Genomic DNA, 25,472 nt, shown 5'->3' with positions numbered 1-25,472 from the left:
CCTCTTAATTCCTTTGTTCTTCCAGTCTTCCAAATCTCGGGGTGCCCCAGGACACCCTCCTTAGGCCTCTTTCTCTCCCAACTAATGGGTGATGACCCAGTATGATGATTATAGACAGGTTCGTGGTTTTCAGTGCCACCTGCAAACCTGTCTTCTGAACTGACCTCCTACATCCAACAGCATACTCAATGTACTCACTTGAATAAGCACCTCAAAATTAACTCATCCAAACCTGAGCCTTTGCTAGCCTCCTCCCCAATTTTTTTCTTCTCCATAACAAATGCAAACTCTGTTATCTCTTTAAATATTGCCTGTCTCCTCTTTAATTTTTCCTTCTGCAAGATTTGATAGATTGGAAATGTCTCATACTATGTCCCACGTGTCTTAAATCTCTCAGGCTTCCACACGGAAATTATCCATACAAAAGAAGAAAGACTATTTTTTTTTTAAACTTCCTTTTTACTTTACTCAGATCTACTTTTCAGTTTACAAATTCTTCCCTTAGCTGAATACCACTACTACGCAAGCCTTCCATTTTAATTTCAATTATTACATTTTTCATTTCTAAACATTCTATTTAGTTCTTTTAAAATATGTCTTTTGATAGTTTTTTTCTTATATATGTTTTAAATAACTTTTTAATATCTTTGAATATATCAAAACTTTATTTTGTATCAGGGATTTGAAAATATAATATTGAAGCCTTTGAGGATGTGGGTCTGTTGTCTGTTTTTCCTGTTGACTTGCACTAGTGCTGGCTTATTTCCTGTTGTTCTCTGTGATTTTTAGATTGTGAGTTTATGTTTGCTGCCATTCTATTTGTAGGCTTTCTTTTAAGGCCTGGATTAAAGGGTACCTTTCTCAAGGGATGATATTTGTCCGCTTTTGTCAGGCAATGAGCACTCCTGTAACGAATCCTTTTAAAAATACAAACAAGCAACACAAACTATGCAAATAGTGTAGATTCAGGTACTAAATCATGTGAATGGGAGCCAGTGGGTATTGATTTTCAAGAAAACCTTAAAAAAAAAACAAAACACCCAAACCCCAAACTCATGAATAGCCAAGGCCGAAAAGGACAATTTTTCTTACCGTTTGAGTCTTCAATTTTTGTTTTATTTTAGTTCACTATTTACAAAAGGGTATTGCCTGTCAGGGATCCTGGCTTTATAAAGATCAGCTCTTGATTTACCTCCCTATTATTCGCTGGCCCAAAGTTTTGTACGCATTTTCTAGGCCACAGTGAACAATATAATCTTCCACATTTCGTTAGTTTTCAAGCTTCTCTAGAGATAGTAGTCTTAGCATGCATCAGAATCACCCAGAGGATCTTCTAAAACATGGATTACATGGCCTTTGTCATGGTCACTCAACTCTGCTGTTGTCACAGAGAATACATGTATGCGCTCAGTTGTATTCCAATAAAACTTTACTTACAAAAATATGCATCAGGCCACGTTTGGCCTGGAGCCACAGTTTGCTGACCCCTGCTCTAGACTGACATTTCTACTCTGTTCCTGGTCACAAGAGGTTTCTTTTGCTTCCCTGCAGGCACACCTAGTCATTTAAAAGGATTTAAACAAATTTTACTGAGAAAGTTTTAGGTGTTACATAGCAGGAAATATTTCAGGAACTTCATTCTAACATAATTGACAGAAATAGAAGCCCCGCATTTAAATTTCTACTTGTTTAAAGGATTTGGGGGAAGACTTTTCTACTGGAAATGATCTTTCCTACAAGTCTACTCTCTTTATTATGTATTTATTTTTTATTTATTTTATTTATTTTTAAAGATTTTATCTATTTATTTATTCATGAGAGACACACAGAGAGAGGCAGAGACACAGGCAGAGGGAGAAGCAGGCTCCATGCAGGAGCCCAATGAAGGACTCGATCCCAGGACCCCGGGGTCACGCCCTGAGCCCAAGGAAGATGCTCAACCACTGAGCCCCCCAGGGTCCCCAGGTCTACTCTCTTTAGTAGTCGATGAAAAGTTTATGATTAGCCTTTACTTTTCTGTAGAGGTTTTTTCTACCCTCTGCCCCTACAGAACATACTCATCTACTTTACTGGGTGACCTCAAACACCCAGGACTTGCCCTGCTGTCTTACTACCTGACGCCTTTGCACGTATTGGTCCATCTTCCAGGCCGTTCTCCCTTCTTTCCCCACGGTAAATCTGGTAAATTCCTGCGACTCCTTCAACTCTCATCAAAAGCACCTCTTTGGTAAAAGCTCTTCCTTCCCAAAGCTGCTGTGGCCCGTGTGTTCCGTCTAGTTGTGCCCATTATTACACCGATCATACTCCACTGCTAGGGCTAGTTTTCAAGAATGTCTCTTTGTGAGGCTGTGAGACACTCGAGGCTGGGGATGAGTTTTGTTTAAATGACCAGTGCTGATACATGCTTTTTATGTAATAAATTTGTTTGCTTTTGAAAAATGGAATAAATGGCTAAGCAAATGAATATTTAGGGAGTGGGATTTTAAACAAGCCACTCGTTTAAACCCTTAGATTTTAATCCATCTCGGTAATCACTGGCCAAATCAGAATCTCCTAAAGCCAGTCTCATTTATGATTCTGGTTGAGTCAAACCTATATAAAGTCAGCAGCAAAACACACAAGGACAGGAACCACTGCATGCATCACACCCAACCCAGCATCAGGGAGGCCATTTATTGTCTCTAAAATAAAACAAAAGACACAGTGTTTTGTTTCTCTTTTATTGCAACCCATTGCAAGGTCAAAAGATTCACGGAAATATAGAAACTACAAACTGGGTGAATTTCCTTTATCCACTCAAAAAGACATTAAAGACAAAGGACCAGAATTTTTCACTACAGCAATATATTTCATAGTCTTTATTCTGAAAATACTGTTGACATTTTGGAGAGGATAAAAAGCCCTGCATTAAACGTGTTCACATATATTTATGACACTCTAAGCAAAACAAGAAACTCTATATTGCCCAGAAATCATTTTAAGCCTCATTTCAAAGCATCTAATGAGAACACATTCAACAACCATCACAGGATCACTCAAGGTGATGCTTTTTTTTTTCTGGTTGGTTTTTTTTTTTTTTTTTTTAATTAATGCTTTGAGGCTGGATATGATATTTCTACAGATTTCTACAAATATACCACAGCAGTTTTCCAGGTTATGTTGCATCAGGCTTTCTGGATTAGTCAACATCTTAAAGAATAAGTGCAAGTTCCCCAACCCAACCCACCCCCCAAGCTAAAGCATGTTATAGTGCTGTATTTTAGATTCAAACAATGCAACATTAAAAAAAAAAAAAACCAATTATACACCTCTGGAACCATTTGACAACCAAACTGTAACACTCTAAAGATTATCACAACTTTGAACTGAAATGGCACCATCCATATCATCAACCGCTCTCCCTTCTTTTGTCTTTTTTAACTATTTAAAATATAGTGTGACATATATAAAAATTAAACTTTTGTTTATTCACTCAAGCTACTATTACTATACATACTGTCTTATAAATTAGTTTTGGATTAAAAACCAGTTAAAATATTGTGAATTAAAATATTTTTCAGTGGTGGGGAAATGAACATGAAAACGATACCACTTGATGTGCAAGAACTTTTTTATTAATAATAAACAGCTTTTCTTCTTACACAAATTTATTCCTTTCAAATTAAATTAGTGACCTATTTAGTGATGGAAAAAAAATACCCTTGGTGCTTACTAACTAGATTTTCTTAACTGATTGGGATTAAAAGCAAAAAAACATATGCCACATCAGAAACATGTTGACATAATCAAAGGAAACAGTGTTTACAAAAAAGGAGTCACTATAAATAAGTGAATGGTATTTGTGAATGTAAAGCTATATTTTGTTGCTTACAGCTAGTATCATTTTAGACATATTGGGACTTACAGAAAGTGAAACTTAAACCTTAGTATATCTGTTAAAGACCAAAAAAAAAAAAAAAAAAAACACCAAAAACCAAAAAACCCAGTTATGTCCACATTGGGGAAGAATAAATAGCAAACTCACAGGGCAGGGTTTTGTATCTAGCTCTACTGTGAAAGATAATCACTCTTTAGCTTAAAAAGGCTCCCCTGCTGTCTTGATTATAAATCGAGACACAGGAAAGTTTACTTGAGCCTGAGTCCCTACTATGAATTAATTGTAAAGATGTGTGAAATCAAAACATATATTCATTTACTGATAGATTTGTCTTAACTGAAAGCTGGCAATCTTGAAACAAAGAAACGCTTATTTCCGACAAGTGTAAACACAAATCTTAATGAAAAGATTTTCTAATTTTTCCTCTTAACTCATACATTAACCAGCAATAGATCTCTGTAGTAGCACAAGAACTATTCAAAATTAACATGCATATATCCAAAAAACCTGTTCTAAAGCCCAAAGCAAAGCAAAAAAAAAAAAAGATAAATCAATAGGAAGATTGTCTACTTATATCTCACTCATTAATCTTCTATTCATGTGACTACCTCCAAATCTTAGAAATAAACTTTCATAATTACCAAAATCAACAAAAATAATTAAATGATCTGTAGGTATTGTTTTATTTTGTTGCTGTTTTTTTTTTTTAAATAACCGCACACTAGTATTACACTGGTGCTTTGAATGTGGATAACGCTTAAGGGTAGCTCCAAATATCATTAAAATATATATGGACCAGTTGCAATCCATGAAACAAGAGCGAATACAACATTAACATAAACCTTAACGAAAATATTCAGGACTCTACAGAACAAATTTGCAGAATAATGGATAATTAACTTGTGTGAGCTGGCCAGGGGAGCTCAGATCGTTGCCTCCATATAAAAACTTCTCAGAAGGCTTTATGTTCTCAAGTCCCTCCCTCACTTGCAGACAGCAAGTCAGCCACCTGTGCATATCCCGGGTTGGGTGCCGAGCTTCCTCAGTGGCCTGGAGGAAGGCCCCTCCGTCAGAGAACGATCTAGAAAGAAAGTGCCCTGGCGTTTGTGCTCACGCGGCACAGGTACTGGCATGTTAGGGTGTGTGTGTGTGAGGACCTATACGTGTGTAGGCCCCTGAAATGTTGCAAAGGCCTGGTTTCCTGGTTTCTAATTGGTGCAACATCCCTTCTGGCCTGGTCACCATCAGGAGCAGTGCACGATTCTATTCCATCGGAAGAGAAGGCCGATGGATGCCTTCATTTCAGGGCATCTTCAAGAGGCGGCAATTAGAAGATCAACATACTAGGGCCTACGGCTTTTGGTTTTACAGTAAATAAAAAAAATTTTTTCTTTAGAGAAACAAGCCTTTGAGTTTAAAAACCAAAGGGTCTGTGGCTTTCAAAAATCTTTAATTTTTAAGGAAAAAACAAAAAAATCCAAAAAACCACCCCACCCCAGCTCACCTGGGAACAAACAGCAATTGCGCTTATGCTATGCGGTATGCGAACAAGACACACATATACACTGGGGTACACCCGTAGACGTGGAACAGGGAAAATCTTTCCAAGGGCTCGGCCCCCCAGATCTCCCACCCCCCCCCCGGAGCAGGAGCGTTAGGAGGAGGCTGCAGACATGTTGGGGGTCCAGCCCATCTGATAGGCCCTCTCCAAGGTCCTCTTGCAGTCCTGCAGCACGGTGCTGAAGGTGATGTGGGGGTACTGCTGCACCAGCTGCTCCACCGTCACTTCGTTGACCTGCAAGCACAGAAGAGCCGCCGTCACACACAGGCCCACCGAGCCCGGCAGCCGCCTGTGGACTCCGGGGAGGAGCCCTCGCCCCTTCCTTCGCGGCAGCGCCAGGCAGCATCCATGACACGACGCGACACGTGTCCTTGCTGTCTGCCCTCCCGATGCCTCGGCACTGCACTCACCCGGAGGGATGCTTAAAAAAGACATACGCTATCAAGGAACTGAACGTGTTTTCTAGAAGCGTGAGCGATAGGGACTTGTGGAGACCTTCACGGTGCCCGTGGGAGAGCCGGGGCGCGGGAGGGGAGGCGGCAGTAAGGCACCATTCTTAGGTGCCTCTGCCTTCATCGTCAACCCGACAGCTTTTTTAAGGACAAAACTCTGGACTGGGAGAGAAGATCCACGGGATTCCAGCTAGGAGTGCTGGGGAAAATGTTTATTTTTCTTCCCTTTAAATGTTAAGGTATTGCAAACTCCAAGTCCCTTTGTGAAAAGGGCTGAAATGTGAGGAATCAATAATTAAAACATATGTGGCTGGCAGGTCAGGGATGGCCCCGATAGACCTTAACCATCAAAGATACCACCTTGATTCTTGATTAGACAAGGCAATCAGACAGGCCTAATTAAAACTAACACCTTTACAATTGCTGTGCTGTGAAGGGATTAATTTGTCAATTATTTTTAAGCTGATTGCAGTTCATATCACAGAAGCAGACAGCTTCCTTCATCCTTTAGATAAATAAATGATTAACCTAAGAACCACAACTTTTAGGTAGCTTTATTTAAAATCTTTATTGAACACTTGGGCATTTTCAGATACATCAATATTTCATTTATACTGAGTAAGCTGATCTGAAAGGAGGTGCTTATGATACACAGTTCCGTGCTCCCTCTCCATGTCTGTCCATTATTGAAAAGGATCAGGGCCGCCAGGAAAAACCTAAAACAACATCAAACCCTTGCTGTTTGCTTTGAAAGCCTGTTAAAGAAGGATGATGACCATGACATTCCATCATCTGCACTTTTCTGAAACGACATGATGTTCTCTGGGTGATTTGGAAAACTATGCTATATATAATCTCTTTTTTAAAAAATGAGAATTGATATTCCAGCATTGCATGGATGGTAATCCGTCGGCACACCTCTCTATTCAAGACTTGCTTATATTTAAATCAACCTTCATTCCAATTTCAATCAAACCATGTAGGTAATCAGTTTTTGTGATACAGATATGATGTATAACGCTGTTTTCAAAAACAAGAAGAAGATAATTTTAAATAAAAAGGAAAAACTGATAAACAAATTAGAGTTGAGAATATGAATTGATGGCCCTAAGATGATTTTTAAACAGCGTTTTTATTTTATTTTTTTTTAAATTTAAATGTATGCTCTAAGTCTTGAGTTGAGGCAGCTTACAACAATATACTTAGAAGGTCCCGCACCAACTAGCCCTGCCAGTCGCTCTAGCATGTTTTTTGATACTCCAGTCACCTGACTTCATTTCAGTTTATCGAGTTGTCCAAGTTTCTTCTGGCCTCAGGGTCTTTGCACATGCTATTCTCTTTACCTGGAATACTTCTTAATCCACTTTCTCCTAAAAACCCTTTCTTTATGCCTACTTCCTAGTCACTCTTGAGTTCTTAGCTTCCATGTCATTTCCCCAGGAAACTCTGATCACTGCCTTATCCCTGCTCCCCCTCCCCCCAATCTAGGTAAGGCTTCCAGGTCATTTATTTTATTTATTTTATTTTTTTCAGGTCATTTATTCCTTCAACATTGCCCCCTTGGTCTTCATAGCACCTAGAAAGTTAGTTTATAATTGCTTCATTCCATGTCTGGCTCCCAAAGCCAAAATCATTTTTGTATCTGTAAGTTAGGCCTAGCGATTAGTGAATGAATGATAAATACCAAATAACAAATAAAAAACAGGAACTCAATGCAAAGCAAAGCCATACACTAACATACTAGTCACAAAGACCAACGACTCCTGAGCAGCTCCTCTTTGGCTGAGGAAGTCCCTCCTTCGGTAGGTCTTCCCACCCGAGCCTATCTCCCAGAGAGGCTGGGTTAGGTCCCCCCTTCCCTATGCACCTGTGGCTGGCACCCTGCATGGGTTTTCTTATACTGAGGCTCTCTCATGTTGCAATCCTCGCTTTACTCGCCTGTCCCTCCCACCTGAACAAAAGCCTCTGGGGACCAGGGACCTGCCGCCTTTGACCTTTAAGGCTGTCAAGCTGTGCGAAACACAAAAGAAACACGACCATTGTGGTTCATACCATGGACTTCAGAATCGACCAGAAACAGGCCTGAACCCTAGTTTCACTTTACTTCTTTAAGATTTCGTTTCCTCAACTGTATGCACGGGATAAAAATACGTAAGTCATAGGACTGATATAAGGATTAAGTGTAATGATATGCTTAACACTGTGACGGACATAACAAGGTCCCGGAATGGTAGCTCTATTACAGCAGGCACTCAATAAATGGTTATTGAGTGCGTGAATTAATTAACGATGTGTTAGGGTGACCCGCTCTCCATAGTGATGCTCAATATTGTTCAATCTCTGAGATAGTTCAGAAATGAGCCCTGATAACAATAGTTGTAAAGTTCAAAATAAAAGAATCACAGGGCAAGAAGTGACCTTTAAAACATACTTCATACGTAAGCAGAGTTGATTATATCTTAATCGTTCTCTGGGGGAGATTCTAGAACTTTTCTTAATAAATCGGCCCAGGTTTTAAATATCTACTTTCAGAAATCCTCCCTTTTCTTTACCCGATATCCCCCATTCTGCTGTTAGGTTACCTTCCCCCCTCCTGCCGTCAACAAACCCATAAGGATGCTGGTCTCATTAAGAAAGAACTGAAGTCATTTGGTCAGAGAGGAAGCCCAGAAAAATCTACACCGCATCACAAGGGAAGAAAGTGTGGTCCAAGCCACTTAGTATTCAAGGAAGAACTAACTACCTGAAAACAGATGACAAAAGAATGGAGGAGAGAAAACATTTAAACCCACCGTAAGGATGGGGGACTGCCTTCTGTGCTGCGTCTTTTCTGATCTACACGTGGGCCTTTATGAAGTCCTATAGCCACGGCTGACAGGCAATTTGTTTGGGGGGCCCAATTTTTAAAAATAGGAAATATCTCTATGTGATACCTGTTTTGCAGGAAGAGGGATACAATTCACCGTAAGCAAACTCGATATATGAAGATAAATTCATGAAGTACATCAAGGAGGGGATAACCCGCTCACCTCGTGAAGTCTTCCATGGGCGGGTTAATTTATTTTCTCAGCTCTCCCAACGTATTTTATATATGCCTTGATTGACCAAAATTCAATTTACCTATTTCTGTTGCATTAAGTCAGGTCTACCTGTAGCTGAGAATACAGAGTATATTAGCTCTCTGGCCTTCTCAGGTTATGGGCAGGGGGAGACGGTGACTTGGCTTCACGTGGCTGTATGAAAATCGGAACTAGCAAACCTCTGTGTGTATAATACACCTTCTGAGCGATCTTTGTGCTAACTGTGCTCTGTAAACTCTAGAAAACAAAGCAGAGGGGGAAATGCAAATATCCCATTTTAGGGCTTTGTCGGGTAGAAGCTATTCAGGGGAAATACATGTGTTCCCACTAGGGAAGGTTCTATCTTTTACTTATAGTGTCTCCTGGCGATACAGTGTGACAAATTTTATACTGAAGTTATTTTCATTTACTCCTCAGAAGTACAAATTATGCTCACCTCTTTGTATAGAATCCATAAGCACTTTGGTGCCTTAGAGAAAGAGTTTGGTGTAAGACACCAGGAGGGTGTCTTATCATTTTAAATCATTTTAAATCGTTACGCCTACATACACATTTCTGCAGACATTTTGTCATGCACAACTCCACTTGCTAGAATGAAAAGAACCATTCTCTGTTCCAACTCACAAAATGTGTGTAATATAAAAAAGGAACATAGATGAATCTTTAAAAATTTCCCCACGATCCCTGGTTTTCTGTATTCAATTTCTTTTCCTTCTTCCGAAAACTATCAATGGCAATGCCTGTATTACACGGGAGATTTGAAAAACGCAGCCTATCTTCCTAAAGAAATATGCAGTGGTGTCATTTGAAGAAATTACCGTGATTAAAGGGGAAAAAAGTGTGTATCACAGGTATTTTTTTTAAATATAAGAAAGATTGGATTTTATAGTTCTCTCCAAAGACTGCACAACCATAATTTACATTTTCAAAATTATTATAACTCTTTTCAAGGTAGTAGCAATTTGTCTGGTATTTTAATCTATTTTGAGTTAACATCTATTAGCACTTTTTCAAAATGTGAGGTAAATTGCTGTGCTAATTAAGGTAAATCACACCATAGCTTCATTCTATGGCTGCTGCGACTATGGAAGGGTGAGGAGAGAACCTTCAGAGCCTCCAAGACCCACCGCACTAATTTATCTAGATCATCACACCGCGGCTTCACCTCTTCATCAATACTTTGTCTGGAAAGTTCCAGCTAAGTGTAAGCCCAGGCCTGAAGTATCTCCCCAATGATACCTACCATTCTAGAGAGACTATTTCTGATAGAATTTGCTGAAGAAACCACGTAGATTACGTGATTCTTATTTCTTCTTTGACTTATGTTTTAAAACAGGACATGTTTCTTGTGAGGGGCAGAAATACTGGACACCTGCATATATTAAATTCACATTTATGAATATTATAAACCCCTTAAAATCACTTCTTTCCAAATCACTTTTTTTTCTAAATGCTTTTTTTCTAAAAGCTGCCCTGCAAAAAGTGACCACTACTAAAAATGCCAGCGCCAAGAACGTGCATCGCGTCATCTCTAGACTGTCAGTTCCTTGACAGCAAAGAGTCTTTGGGTCATTTCTTTTATTATTTTTTTAAGGTTTTATTTTTTTATTCATGAGAGACTGAGAGGCAGAGACACAGGCAGAGAGAGCAGCAGGCCCCATGCAGGGACCCCGAAGTGGGCCTCGATCCCAGGACACCGGGATCTGCACCCTGGGCTGAAGAAAGGAGCTCAATCGCTGAGCGACCCGGGCTCCCCCGAGTCACCTCTTGGTGTCCAGGTCTGGGCACGCTGCCTGATGCGTTCTCGCCCCGTTAGTCCCGAGCCCAGGAGACAGAAGTGTTTCCTGGTTTTGTCCACTGCCAAGTCCCCGGCTCCTGCAGAAGGCCTGGCACCTGGGAGGGACTCGAAAAATATTTGCTGGCTGAGTTACTGTCATGGTCAGGCAGTGAACAGGTACTGAGGGGACACGGAGCGGCAATCAGCAGCGCCTCGGAAGCTGTGCAGGTAAGCCCACCGTGTTTCCAGACTGTTCCAGGCCTGGCGGGGACAGCCTCTAGAGTCTTGACGTTTCAGTGGCGCCCAAGTCCTGTCGTCCTCTGAAGATCCTGCCCAAGGCGACCCTGTGCTGCTCCCTCCTTCCCAGCTGTGCCTCTTTCCAGATGTGCCCTTGCTGGGGTGTCCGTGCGCACAGGAGGCCTGGGGACAGTCGCTGACACCGCCACTTGATGGAAATCTAAGGCTTCTGCCTGCAGCCCCAGCCCCCACTCAGGGCACTTGAGCTTTTGTGACGTCTCAGATCCCTTGTCACGTTGCACTGACCCGGGGCAGAGAGGGAGCCGTGGCCAGGTGTCCGGCTCGAAGCCATGCGGCCTCCTGCCACCTGCAGGCCGCCCGCCGCCTGCCGCCTGGGGGGGGCGCCTGGGCGCGGCGGGGGGCACCTGTGGCTGGAGAGCGGAGGCCCCGGGGCCGCGGTGGCAGCACGCCTGACACGTGGCTAGGCCTTCCTCCTAATGACCGACAAAGGCGAGACGGAACCATGTCCCCGTTCCCGCCATCCGGGAGGCCACGCGGGTCACACTGCGCAAGTGGTGGCTGGGCCGCGAAGCCGGGAGCCCTGGGCACCCCCAGCGGAGGACGGTCGCCGGCATCCCTCGGCCTCCCAGCCGGCCCTCCCCATCCCGGCGCAGAGAGACATGTGGCTGTGGCCGAAGGGGTGGGGCACGCCGGGGATGGCTGTGGCTGCAGGGGTGGGGGACAGGACAGGGACGGCTGTGGCTGTGGGGGGGGGGCACGGCGGGGATGGCTGTGGCTGCAGGGGTGGGGGACAGGACAGGGATGGCTGTGGCCTTGGGGGGGGGGGCACGGCGGGGATGGCTGTGGCCGCAGGGGTGGGGGACAGGATGGGGACAGCTGTGGCTGCAGGGGTGGGGGGCATGGCGGGGACGGCTGTGCACCTGTGCTCCGGGCCTGGGGGTGCCAGCTGCTGGGGACGGGCACCTGGCCTTCCCAGGGGTCTGGGAAAGGCTTCCAGAACATGTCACATTGAATGGGACTTCCCCGGGTGTCTAGGGGGCTCAGCGGCTCAGGGATCAGTCCCGCATCAGCCCCCACAGGGAGCCCGCTTCTCCCTCGCCTGTGTCTCTGCGTCTCTCTGTGCCTCTCCGAATAATTAAATAAAAAAATCTTAAAAAAGACACATTGACTCGAGATCCCGAAGGACAAGGGGGCACCGCCCGTGTACCTACGTGTCAGGTGCACACATCAGACTCAGGGAAGAAAGCCAACCCATGGTCCACCTGCGTAGACCCTGACCTGCCTCCCGGAGCCGCGGCCACAGTGTCTGTAGCCCACGGAGCAAAGGACGCGTGTGGCCGCAGTAGCTCTCATGTCGTGTGGCCGCGTTCCAGGGTGGGGGGACGGAGCCCCTTGTGCGGGGGCAGCAGGGAGCCCACAGCAGGCCTGCGGAGGCGCTGCCCACGGCCCCCGCGGCTCCCCCGTCCTGATGCAGGGCTCCGGCCCCCGCCCCGGCAGCTCCCCCGGCTCCCGGCCTCCCCGCGGCCCAGGGCCCCAGCTCGTCGGCCGGGCCGCAGGCCCCCCCAATCCGCTCCTCACAGCCTTCTCCAGGGGGCCCGCACTGGTTCTCCGCGGGTCCGTACTCACGAGGTGCAGCAGAGGTCGCCGGGCACAAAGCACATTCAGAGGAGGCCCCCCAGCTCTTCAGGCCGGGCTGGCGGCCCCGAGGTGGGCACGTGTTCAATGGGCAGAATAAGGGTAACGTGAGTTCCAGTAAGACATCGAATTTGCATGTAGATGAGATGAGTCATCTAAGTGCAGTTGAAGATATTTTAAATAGGACGCTAAGAAAAGAAGGAAGCACGTCGATCTTCCTAGGACCCTGCCCAGCGACACCCCGCGCCAGGCCCGCTCCGGGTTCTACTTCCTTCCCTCGGCAGCAGGGCTCCTCACGTCCCCGTGTGGGTGGCAGGCGCGTCCTGCCGAGGGTTCCCTGGGCCTGAGCCGGGAGGTCCAGGACGCCGACAGGGACTGTGGGAGCGACTGTCACCCCCTCACCTCCCCGTCCTGTTCAGCGGCAGGGCCCAGGATGGGGGGCAGGGCCTTCCCCTGACTGTGACTGCCGAGTGCTGTGCAAACCGTTCTCGACGGGACCCAAGCACCTGCTCCTTGCCTCTGCTCTGCAGGCCGCCGCAGTGTGTCCCTTCCCTCTGCCTGAGTCAAACCCATGTCCTTTTCCACGAAGCACGAACAGTACAACCATCCGGATGCTCCCCACGTGCTTACTGACGCGGCATGAGCTACGCTGTGGCTGCCACCAGGAACACAAACAAGAATGCGGTGGCTCTCGGCCCAACTGCTCACCACGGTCACCTGGGGATCTTTCAAGGGTCCCGATGCTCAGGTCATACCCCAGACTGACTGTATCTGAACCCGCGGGCGTGGGGCCCGGGCCCCAGGCCTCCTCCTGCCCCCAGCATAGCACGGGCTCAGTCCTACTGGTCTAAAGCTTTCATCTGAAGCACTCACAGAGGGCACAGGTGACTTCTGCTCTCGGGGAATCTGAAGGCAGGTTCTAAACTGAGATGATTTAAAGGTGGCAAGTCACGCGTTCGCCTCCCGTGTCGCCCTCCACGTTAAACTGAGTCAGGGCTCCTGGAGAAAAGGAAACCGTGGCTCCGACAGCCGATTAGCCCATCTTTTTTACAAATACTTGTCGCTACGTGAAACAAAAGGTACATTTTTTTGAATGTGGTAGAAACAGACTGGTTTCTTCTTCTTCAGCATTGGTATTGGGACTCTAGTTGGGCACAGCCAAGGAGGCCACCTCCTGGCCTCCCTGATAGCTAAAGGAAGGGACGATTTCCCTAAACCCGGCTGTCACGTGGAGGTATGTAGTGCTTCCTCATGGGACCATCCACAAGGTGGAAGGACAGGGCCCACGTGACTGGGAAATGTTTAATATAATCTTAAGAGGAAACACTGATCATCATCTTGGAGACTGGAGGCCACCTGCTGAATATGGGAGTCAGCTGATTACAGGCCACCCACAATGCACTATGCTTCATGCGTGAACCTTGTACTGCTAGCCCGAGGCCTTTAAGGATGTTTTTTTTTTTTTAGAGAGAGAGAGGTAAAAAATATTACTCTTGGGTGGCAAAAAACTCATCTAAAAGTCCCAAAGCATAGAAAAAGACAGATACTGAGAATGCAATGAACCTGACAGAGGCAGGCTCATAAATTCAGTCAACTTTGTCAAATGCAGTCATTCCATTCCAGAATCTGCAATGATTGGAAGTGCTATGCTCTGTCAATATCCACAACAGGCCTGGCTTCATGCTGTCTCTTTTTCATGAAATGTGGGCTGCCTGTTAACACTAGCATTGCTTTCTATTCACTTGAATTAGCACAGTGAGAAAGCAGCAAAGAACCTGGGAGGATGAGGATCACAGAAATGCCTGCAGTGTTAAGTGAGACTCGGGGCTCACCAACCTGAAGCCTCTAATTAGAGATTAGTGCGACAGGAGTCCAACCACCAGACTGTCAAAGAAATTAGTGACATTTTCATTCCCCGTTTCACCAAGCAATCTTCCACCAAGAAGGATGTTTCACGTCAAGTGTGAGCTCTACATGTAGCCTTGCAGAGCCCATTCCGAGGCCTCGGTCTGCTGGCCGTGGAACTGACCTACTGCACAGATCTATACATTTTGGGGGGTATGGATTTGCATGTGTGGCGCAGATGGGAACCAAAGCAGACCAGTCTGGGGCATCAAGATGGAGAGAGCCCCTTGGGGAGTCATCTGAACTGCTCTAAATGGTTTAGCAAAAGACTGACTATTTGAGACACACTGGGTCCTAATAAGATAATTAATGTAGTCACTAACCGAGTGGTAAGTGCAATGTATTTATAGAACACATCTGGGTGTTTCTAAATTAAACTCTCAAAGTTAAGCTGAAAAACACAATTGAGAAAAAAAAAAAAAGAAATCTCTCAGAACTAAAAATGTCTTTTATGCTTAATGGCTTTCTTGATTTCAGTTTTTTTCTTTTTTTTTTCAGTTTTTATTTTCTTATGTAAAGCCTTGGGCAGCGGCAATCACCAGTGGATGCCTAGTGAAAAAAATCTCTCTCTAAAACGGCAGCTTCTGTCCCGTAGAATTTATGGATTTGACCTGCTTCCTAAAACAAATTTATTACCAGCAAAAAATTTATTCTGCGTAAAAGTGATCTGTAAATCTGTAGATTAGAACACCTGAAAACAAGTGAGATTTTTGGTTTACAGACGAGAGACTCTACATAAATCAGAGCATTTCAGGGTTAGGCTGAATTCTGAGTCCGATCATCCAGCAGATGCCTGAATTTTATCTGTTGACCGTCCTGAACCCCAGGGGCTCTGGGCTACACTCAGAATTCCCCAGCTATAGGAAACTCTATAAATCCAAGGTGTCCTCTTTCACAGTCATTTCTTTCCCTCTGTCCAGATACTTCTTATAATCTGCAAAATTATTAGCAGGAGGTGGGATCTCATGTTTTTCGAACTTGCTTTTAGGCATACAATACTTCTGCAAACCAAAAGAATAAACACATAAACAAGCCAAATAGGTAAACTAAATAAATAAAGCAGTAGAGGTGGGGCTGCCCTGAAGTTTGGTGTAAGCACCAGACGCCCAGCCCTCGTGGCCAGCCTGCCATTCCCAGAGACCCTGAGGAACCTCCTCAAACCCTGCAGCTACACAGAAGACAGATGAGAAACCTTCTCCATCCGCGCATCATGCGATATATAATTTGCGCAGGGATGATTATGTGCCAGCCACTGTGGCGGGGTCTGGCCATGGATGGGAGGAAAATCCCAGAGGGAGAAATCCATGGATCCCACATGTGGACAAGGAGGAGAGCGACGAGGAGGAGGAAGGTGAGAATGCACCACCACAGCAGATAAGAGCTGGGGTTTGCTGCTTGCTGCCTGTAAGGAACTTTGCACACGCAGACTCATTTAATCCTCTCCGTGGTTTATGGGAGAGGTGTTGTTTTTTTATTTCCACTTTACAGACGAGAAAAGCAGTGCCGGAGATGGAGAGAGAAAAGCCAGGAGCGCGGGGACACCGAAGGCAAGAGAAAAGCATTCTCGGGCAGGAGGGCACGGTTACCAGGGCGATGCAGCTGCTAGGGGATGGAGCAAAGTGCGGACAGAGAAGTGGCCCCTGGATGTGGTGACAAGGGAGTCACCCGTGATGCTGGAGGGAGCAGAATCAGTGGGGTGGGGGTGGGGGGGGCAGGAAACAGAACGCCAGAGGCCCCCGGCTAAAAGATGTGGGATCAAAGCAAGGTTCTTTATGCAGAAGAAATATACTTTGGGGTGCCAGTTCTGAAAATTAATTTGTAGTCTCACTGCTGTGGAGCTGCTGGCTTGATGGTCTGTCTCCCCCAAGAGCCCGTGGGCTCCACGCAGGCAGGGGTGGTCTCGTTTCCTGGTTTTTTTCAGACCTGTCACCTATCACGGTGACTGGAACACAGTAAGCGACTCAACAGATATTTCGTGAATTCAGTGGATAAAATACATGATAAAAATTGGGACACGGAGGGATGCCTGGGTGGCTCAGTGGTTGAGCATCTGCCTTCAGCTCAGGGCCTGATCCCAGGATCTGGGATCGAGTCCCATGTCGGGCTCCCTGCATGGAGTCTGCTTCTCCCTCTGCCTGTGTCTCTGCCTCTCTTTCTCATGATTAAATAAATAAATCTTAAAAAAAAAATTGGGGCAGGGGAGGGAGTTTAGGTTTCTCCTTGAAAAACTGCTTGCCAAACCAAATGTTCCCTGCACAACTTGCCGCTGAATGCCTGGGCCTCACACGCAGACTGAGCGGGCTCCTCCCCGAGGGCCGTTGGTCCCTCGGTCTCCTGAGCCACCGCCAGCTGTCCTTATTTCCACTTTGTGAAGACAGGTGCTTGAGTCCTGGGATCTAATCTGAGCCCTGTTAGGAAATGGCTGTTACCTTTTCTATTTCTAAATTAGAAAAATAATATGATCCCGCAGCCTAATTCTTTCATATAATTACTTAAGCCACATCAGAGTTCCAAGATTATTTACTGCAAAGCCATGATGCTCCCGGGTGCCGTCAGGCAAACCCCAACATAACATTCTATTCACCTACAGCATTTGGAACAGCAGACCCTCGCCTTCCTCCTTTCTAAAAAAGAAAAAAAAATCAACATCCATCAGCCTCATAGCAGAAGTGAACAAAGTGTAAGCACCTCCTTACAACACACCGCCTTACGGGGTTCTAGAGAGACAGTGTGGGAGACACGTCCCAGCCTGGACGCTGCGTGGCCATCTAACTGGCCAAGTCCTTACCCTGCTCAGGAGAAAGGCCCGTGACCTACTGGTCTCTGAATTTCTTCTTCTTTCAAGTGTAACTGTGATTTAATGGGTCTTAAAAACATGAAAAAAAAGAAAAAAAAGAAAAAAAGAAAGAAAGAAAAAGATAGATTCTATTTGTTTCTGAGGATTGCTAAGTCCCAGGGCCTAGTTTTTCTTAGTAAGATGTTAGCGTATGAACCTTATGAGCCGCGTAGGTCACGTCGTGGTTAAATACCACGTGCAAGATTCTGGAATGGATACGCATATACGGACAAGTAATAGCAGTGGTCGTGGTTGATCTTCACGGATGGCTTACCGTGTGCATGACGTGGGGTCAAGTGCTCTATTGCACTATATCTCATTTAATTGCCCTACAGAGGAGATATATCCCGGTTTTTCAGACAGTGAAACTAAGGCTCCTGGAGCTCAAGCTGCCCAAGGTCCCACAGCAGTGGAGCACCCAGCAGTGTGACACCAGTGCTCACCCGTTTAAGCTCTGCCATGAAGCTCCAGGCTGTGTTTCTTGGCCAATCCTTAAGTACAGGGAAGGCCTTTTGGGTGACCAGGCCTGGAGGCGGAGGAGACGGGAGCTCCCGGCTACCGTGAGGTCGTGAGGTCTCCTTGGGGTTTCAGCTGGTGTGTTTTTCTGTTTCCATTACCAAGAATAGTCAGGAGAGGGTTGTAAAGATGTGTTTTGAAGCGTTCCTACGTGAAAATCACCCGAGAAACTGTTTCATCAGCAAAAGGTGCAAGATGCTGATGCTTCCAGTGCAGGACTGGGGTTGGAGCCTGTAGGCCGTGGCCCGTCCCTGGCGGCGTCCCAGCCTCCCCCTCTTGCTCGGGGCCCAGACTGCGGGCTGTCGCCCCGGCCTGGGCCTGCACCATCCCATCCAGTCAACGCCACTCCTGGCGTTAATCTCAGAGAACGTTTTGTTTTCTGTTTTTCATTTTATTTTCTTTGATAAGGCATAAATTTTCAATTTTCAATTTTGGCTATGGGCAATCTGGAAACAGCTGTGCGCACATGGCAGGGGGGAGGGGAGTCCCCGCAGGTACACACTTTGTTTCATGGCTGAATTGCTACCAAAACAGTCCTGGACACAGCGCCCCACAAATTATTTTTCCTTTAAACTGATTTTTCCAGTTAGTTCTGTATATTAGTTACAGAGTCCTATATTATTTTCCCCATAGGGCTTTCCTGCTCCTGATTCCTAAACAAGCTGATAAAAACTCCATTTTCTCCACAGAAATATTTAGGTGGTCGAGGCTTTCTCTTGCCGTAATTACTTCCTGAAAAATGCAGTAGTCAATTTTTCCTGAATATTTTTACATTAAATCGGGCACACGAAAGTTGGCCTCTGATATTTTAAGGTTGTAAAGTAGATTTCTGGCTTGAAAGAGATGACTGGTTTCTGTTACTTGCTTTCTGTGTTGGCTTCTCATTGATTTGATTAAATCTCTCTACCATTTAAATGAGGGACTCTGTGTGAACACAAACATTTCTTATGACCTGGAGAAATCATTCCTTATTGAAAGAAATCATCTATTTCACTCCTCAACTAAGTACTTCAAGAATTGGAGCAGGTGAGGAGAAAGGTCTTGGCAATGGCAGTTTGATGAGAAATGAATTAATTCGATTATTTCCAGGGTGTGGATCAATAATAGTCAGCCTCACAGAGGCCCCTGGCCCGAAGGCAGCTGGATAATCAATAGGATCACACAGAGGCTTCTCCTCCCCCAGCAGCCTCTCTGATCTTTTCTGGGCGGACTCTTCACGCCTGTGTAATTCTAATTTATGTCAACTAGAAATCAAAGAAATTCCAAGAGGCTTTGGTCATAGGACATTGGGGTGGACCTTTCAAAATCTATTTATGTCTATTCCTTAAGTAATATGGCCCCCACGACCCTCCGGGCGCCTCTAGAGGCCAAGGAGAAGGAGCCTCCCAACAGAAGCGACCTGCTCCAGGCAGAGGCAGAGGAGGGGCGTTAGGTAAACCGAGGCACACTTTCCCCCCTTCCTGTCTCTAACTCTGCGGGGACATAAGAACAAATAAGCATTTTAAAGCAAAATGCTTTGCCAAGAGTGGCTCCCTCAATAACGCTCTTTAATGATAGCCCAGACGCTGGCATTTTCAAATCAAATGAACAGTGTATAAAATTAGTTCTGCATGAAGTTAAAAAAAGAGAGAGAGAGAGAGAGAGAGAGAGAGTGAGTGAAAGGGAGCTTTTAAAAGCTCCAGCATTTCTCCATCCAACTGCTTTTCACAAGGGTTTGGCATTTGAGAATTGCTACATTTATGATGTTATTCGCTGCTCATAATTCAGGCCCTCTGTCTCCAAACTTCTGTATTAACACACACTGCAGAGGTTCCCACCACGACATTTTATCACCCAGGTTTTCCAAACCAGCCAGGCTGCCTCTGGCGAGGTCTGGTTTCTCAGCCAGGGCCATGCCACTGGGCTCCCTCCCTTCTCATCAACCCTGTTACCCCAAACATTTTTCATTAACCTTGAACACTGCATTTCCATTTGCCCTACAGCTTTCCCATGACTTTTTTTTTTTTTTTGTCCTTTTCAGTTTTGTTCTCCATCCAAACTGCCTTGTATGAAATGAGGGAAAAAATCATATTACTAGAAGAAACATCTATATGGAATCTGGAATTGGACAGCATGTTCTATTTTGGGTTGTGAAAATAATTTTTGTGACCAAAGCCACTGTCTACAATCGTGGAAGGCAGAGTAAACATATCGCTCTTATTAGAGTCCCATTGATTATAGAAGCAGTTTTAACTAAATCACCAAATAAATGCGTGTTAAGTTGATAGGTGATTTCAGGTCAACTCTAATTCCCAAGGTCAAGTAAGCCTTTGAACAGTCTTTAAGAATATAAGTTCACCCCAATTCATCAAAGCCGTCTCACACAGCGTTTTCTTCTCTTGGTTCTTACAATGCACTAAAGTTTAGGAGATTAAGTGGCGTCGGCTTTAAAACTCAAAGTAATGCCTCTAACATGCTTATCCATCCAGCAATCGGAACAGCTACTCAAACACGGGCTTCTGAGTGCACTTCCTAATTTTACAAGTGCTCAGGGAACGTTGCATTTGGGGAACGGCCCGAGGACTCCTCCGTAAGAGTCACCGAGGCTGCAGCCAAACAAATTCGCCGCAGCTTAGCTTAGAGGTTGTCTGACAATCTGAGCATACGTTGCTTTCATTGCAAAGAATACATTTAACGTTTCTCATCTGTTCTTTGTTTACTGGATGAGAGAGAGAAAGAAGAGGGAGAGGAGGAAAACACCTTTTCCTACAACAAATACAATGCATTTTGCTATTCTTTCAATTTCCTTAAAAGCCCAAGTGAGGAAAAAGGCTCAAGTTTGGTATAATATGGCTTCCAAATTCAATATGAGTGGCTGAGTGTGAAAGAAAAGATTACTGGCCTTCAATATTTCATAGAACCACAGGGTCACAGAACTCAAGCTCTGGGACACACAGACATCACAAGCTCCATCTCTTCCCAGAGCAGGGATCCCTACGACAAAGCTCCTGGCAAGGGGGTTCATTGTGTAGACCATCAAAGTCTCTTGCTTCTCCTCTGGCTCCAGTTGGCGTGCAGAGAGTGGAAGAACTCAACTCGATGAGTTATCAATGGTTATTAGCAAATTTGGTTAAGGGACAGAGAGAAGACTGATAGGCCCAAAATAGTTTTGTTCTTCAATTATTGGTTGGCACAGATGATCACATGGAGATAGACCAAGGGGTCTTCATCGCCATATCCCAATCATGATTTCTCTGGTCTTCTATTTCTATTTTTAGTTTTCTCCATTATTATTACTTTCTGTTTCCCGGCCTACTTGAATTGTCTTATCTTCTGGAAACCCAGCCTTTTTTTCTTTTTTTCCCCACTGCTAATCTTTCTTCATCCCTATGCCCAGGTTTGCAAGTAGATTCTAAATACAGAGTGTCTCATGGAGGTATTAGTTTTCCTTTGTGGGGTGTGTAGAAAATATAATTATTGACATCTTAGTATAGAAAATAATAATCATAATTCTAGATTTAACGGAGGCAAAAGTTAAAGGGCAATGTCTTCTCTAATCTTAGTTTATTTTTCCTCTCTTCAATTTCTTTTCAAAATCAGATAGCAGGCGGTACAACTTTTTTCTCATTCGGAAATTTCAAATGTCAAAACACAGGTTAATATGACATTGATGATAAGAATCAGCAGCAGCACTGAGTATTTTATAAACAACAAACATGATTATTCCAAGAGCTTGGTATTATTATTACCCTCATTTTACAAATGAGGAAACAGAAGCAGCGAGTAAATAACTCCCCAACACGATACTATGAAGAGCAGAGCCCAGATCTGAACCTGAACTCTGGCCACTGAGTTCATGCCCTCAACTATTAACCTCTTTGCTATCCAGGTCTTTCTATGAGTCTTAATAAGAATTTAAAATCTGGAGACAGATTGCCTAACACAAATTTTGAAAGCTGAGTAGCTACATACTCTAGATTTCTATCCCACTTAAATCAACAAACAGGCTATTATGTGCAGGGCTTTCCTCGCATTTTGTGGGTGGTTTGGAAACTGCTTCCATCCTCACAGAACCTCTTGTGTCTGGCTCTGAGTTGCCATAAGTGTAAGGACGCCAGGCAGCAAGGCTGGGCCCATCATCCCATAGGTTGGGCCACATGGCAGCACAAGGTGGTGCGAGAGCCAGCAGCTAGCTCTCAGAGCAGCTCACTGGTTGGAGGAAGGAGTCCGAGGCTGCCCGAGGAAAGGACTAACACTCTCTCAAGGATACCGCTAATCAGTACGGCCTCCCCATCGCATTTTGGAGTAATTTGCATTTGGGTAGAAAAGGATCATTCCTTAACTTAAAATAAGCAAAACGCTGGTCAGCAAATGTCTGGAATAATCTTCTGGAACATAAACTTCTACAATTCATCTCTGAAGGTGGAGCTGACCTCAACAAATCTAAAGAGTATGGACTAGAAATATGGTAATTTCCAAGAATGCGTGTGGATACGCAGGTACATTTTGAACGCATACACTTTGGTGTTCTTAGTTAAGGCAGTACTCAGGTAGCAGCTTCTTCAGGCGGACACTGAGCAAAGCTGTTGTCATCGATTAGCGTTTCTAGAATATTCTGTCTACTGTAGACTCTTTAACTTGTTCCCCGCCCCCCTTTAACTTGTTTTAAAAAGAAGTCTTAAAAAAAAAAGATTTTATTTTTAACTAATCTCTACACCCAACACGGGGCTTGAACTCATGACCCCAAGATCAAGAGTCCCACGCTCCAGTGACTGAGCCATTTTTAAGTGAGAGGGTTAGTCTCAGCATCAGGTTAGTTTAGTAGTGAAATCTGAGGGAGACCTGCAACCCCTGGGTCTCAGTGCTGTTGCTTAGTAACAAAGTCAGTCAGCTTTTTAGGCTGGGCTGAGAATATATAGTAAATTCTCTCTAAACATAACTAACTGGAAAAGGCCTAGTGTAAGTTGGGATTTTAAAGCATTTGGAGAAAAGAACTAGGTCAATTAACAAAAATGACATAGCACACAAAGGATTTGGGCCATTCTCCAATGTGCCCCCAAATATGCTACATTTAGAAAATGCCTGTCCTTTGAGAGACATATATATTTAGTTTCCCTCTTTTTTGCTAGATTTGTCCCTAATCACCATTTGCAGAAGTAGCACACATGTGTAAACTATTTTAAGATGCAAGTTCTGAGCAAATATCCGAGGTGGAATTTTTCCAAGAAAGCAGTCCCTGGGCCTGGAGACCACACCCAGGGTGGGCCACAAGCACTGAACCCAGACTCCGAAGACCTGGGGTAGTATCTTGGATGAGTGGACTCTGGCCAGTGCCTGGTCTTTCCGCGCCCCGCCCCACCCCCCCCGCCCCTTCTCCCCTCCACAGCGCAGAGAACCACTTGTTAGACTTGGAGGGGAAACATGGGAGTAACAAGGGGGAGAGCACCTCTGTAGGGCCTGGGGATCAATACAGATTTTTATCATTTTTCTTCTCTGTCTTCAAAGGGTCCCATATTAAACGCGGCACAATTTCCCAAACTCTGACATGCACTTCTCTGGCCAGCTCCACACACCTTCAGTGGGACCCCTGAGACCATTTCTCATCATGTGCTAAAAGTGGCATCTTAAGTGTCGAAAGGCACAGACTCCCACATAATATCCCCTCACTGGCCCTTTCTTGCCCTCACATGGCAAGAATCCATAGACGTTGAACACTGAAATCACACACTTCAAATTGCGAAAGACCAATTTGGCACTGTTCTTTCCACCTTACTGCTGCAGGAAACTTGGAGCCCAGAAAAGAATTTGACTGTTATTTGACTGCACATTGCTGTGTGCCATGCAAACCTTTTTAATTTTGGTCCACGGACTTAGGGAGAGAAGGCCAACATCCAATTTGACTTGTGTGCGCAACTGCTCTTCCTTTCTGCATAGGCACAAAATTCATTTTTAAACAGGGAAATGCAAAAATACTCTCAGATTCGTTTAGAGACCCAGGCATCTTGCAATGCGTAGCTGTAATAGTACATGCATGTGCAAGTACATGTTTGTACATACAGGGAGGGAGAGAGAGAATGTGACAGAGAGCTGTTACCTACCCGGATGTATAGAAAACAAACTTGAAAGGTAACTCTTACTTTATCGCATCTCATCAGCCCCAGATATCTCAGAGATTTGCTGCTCTGTGCAATCAGGGTGGCTCCTTGGTCTGTAATTTCTTTACACCATCCGACATCCACAGTCTCTATCGTCATGCTGTACTGGCCGATGGCGATCAGTGCTGCAAGGAGGGACAGAGAGGGAGGAAGCAAGCATAAATGTTAGCAGTGTAAGGGACCTCTAGCTCATTACGACTATTCCTCTCATTTCCTCACTAAATTTGTTCCTGAAATGTTGTGTGTAAACCAGTGTTTGGGAAATGAAATTAAATTTGAAACGCTTCAGGAAGGCTTGCTCTATGACAAACCCTTTCACAGAGTGAATAATCATTCCATAATTCCCCTTTCATTGGAACACAACCTCTTATCAGTTCGACTCATTACAAGGTTACCTGTACTTTCAAACATTCGTATCTGCAGAAGGAATAAATTAAAATGGGTTACATATATAATGTTAGAGAAAACCCCAAGCAGAAGCTAAACTTCACCCAAGATAACTTGGATACTTTTAAAAGGAAAAAAAAAATCCATGTAAGCACCACTCTGAGGTGTGTTATATACTGCATGTGAATTTCTTTACCGATTGGCATAATTTTTCCCATCTGTTCGTGATCTGTGAAATGTAAGACTATGTAATATTTTTCATGTTAGTCCTTCTTGGCACTGTTAGGAATTAAGAGTACATTATACATACAGTTGAACTTAATTGGTGCCATGCTAGAGTGCGGCAAGGGAATGCATTTGTTATGGTGAATTTCCTCACCATTAGCAGAAGTCTTCCCTCTATTAACATATAAAATGAAGCCTGTCGTCTGCACACTCTCAGTGTCCCTAGTCTTCTTGACTGGTTAGCATCGTCCCGCTACCACAGTGCAGACTCTTATCCCATAATCTGCGATGTGCACTACTTAGCACCGCTCCATTACCCATCACCTGTCAGGGGGACCAATCAGTGAAGGTGGCTCTTTGCTACGGACTTCTGACTTGACAGACAGGCCCACCTCGACATTTGTGGAGCGGAAAAGCAGATTTCAATACCCCCAGCCAGAAGAAGTCTATGGTGCATTGGTGTGTAAGCGAAAACCCTGAAAACAATGCCACACATATTAAAAAGGAAAGAAATTGTTTGCTAATTATTTCCTCATTCTAAGATAGGATGCCTTGATTTCTGTGACATTCAAGGTGGATGATATTTTCCAATTGACGAGAGTGTTCAGAGCAGAGTGAATTACTCATGTAAATAAATGTTAACTCTTAGAGCTCACAGACAAGAACTTGGCAAAATCTCTTTGCTAATCCCCTCCGTAATCATTCATTTTATTATTTATTTATTTATTTATTTTTTAATCATTCATTTTAGCTTGAAAATTCATGTCCACGCATTCAAGTATCAAGGTATTTCCAAGTGGCCAGATACTTAAGGTTCACAAGAGCAATC

At 44.6% G+C, this 25,472-nt stretch overlaps 1 protein-coding gene across 2 annotated transcripts in view; it reads right to left on the bottom strand.

Moving 5' to 3' along the window:
- Positions 1–2,706: 2,706 nt before the first annotated feature.
- The window catches only part of FBXL17 (F-box and leucine rich repeat protein 17), a 487,222-nt gene continuing 464,456 nt past the window's right edge, over positions 2,707–25,472 (bottom strand). For both annotated transcript variants that reach the window (XM_072736638.1, XM_072736637.1), the window contains 2 exons: positions 24,014–24,156; positions 2,707–5,672 (listed from right to left, as the gene is read on the bottom strand). In XM_072736638.1, the coding sequence (XP_072592739.1) occupies positions 5,532–5,672; positions 24,014–24,156 (284 nt within the window). In that variant the 3' untranslated portion in view covers positions 2,707–5,531. The remainder of the gene's footprint in view (positions 5,673–24,013; positions 24,157–25,472) is intronic.

The sequence above is a fragment of the Vulpes vulpes genome, chromosome 14, assembly GCF_048418805.1.
Source record: "Vulpes vulpes isolate BD-2025 chromosome 14, VulVul3, whole genome shotgun sequence".
In the NCBI taxonomy this organism is placed as follows: domain Eukaryota; kingdom Metazoa; phylum Chordata; class Mammalia; order Carnivora; family Canidae; genus Vulpes; species Vulpes vulpes.
Note: the sequence above shows the minus strand (reverse complement) of the source record. Positions and strands in the feature narration are given on the sequence as shown.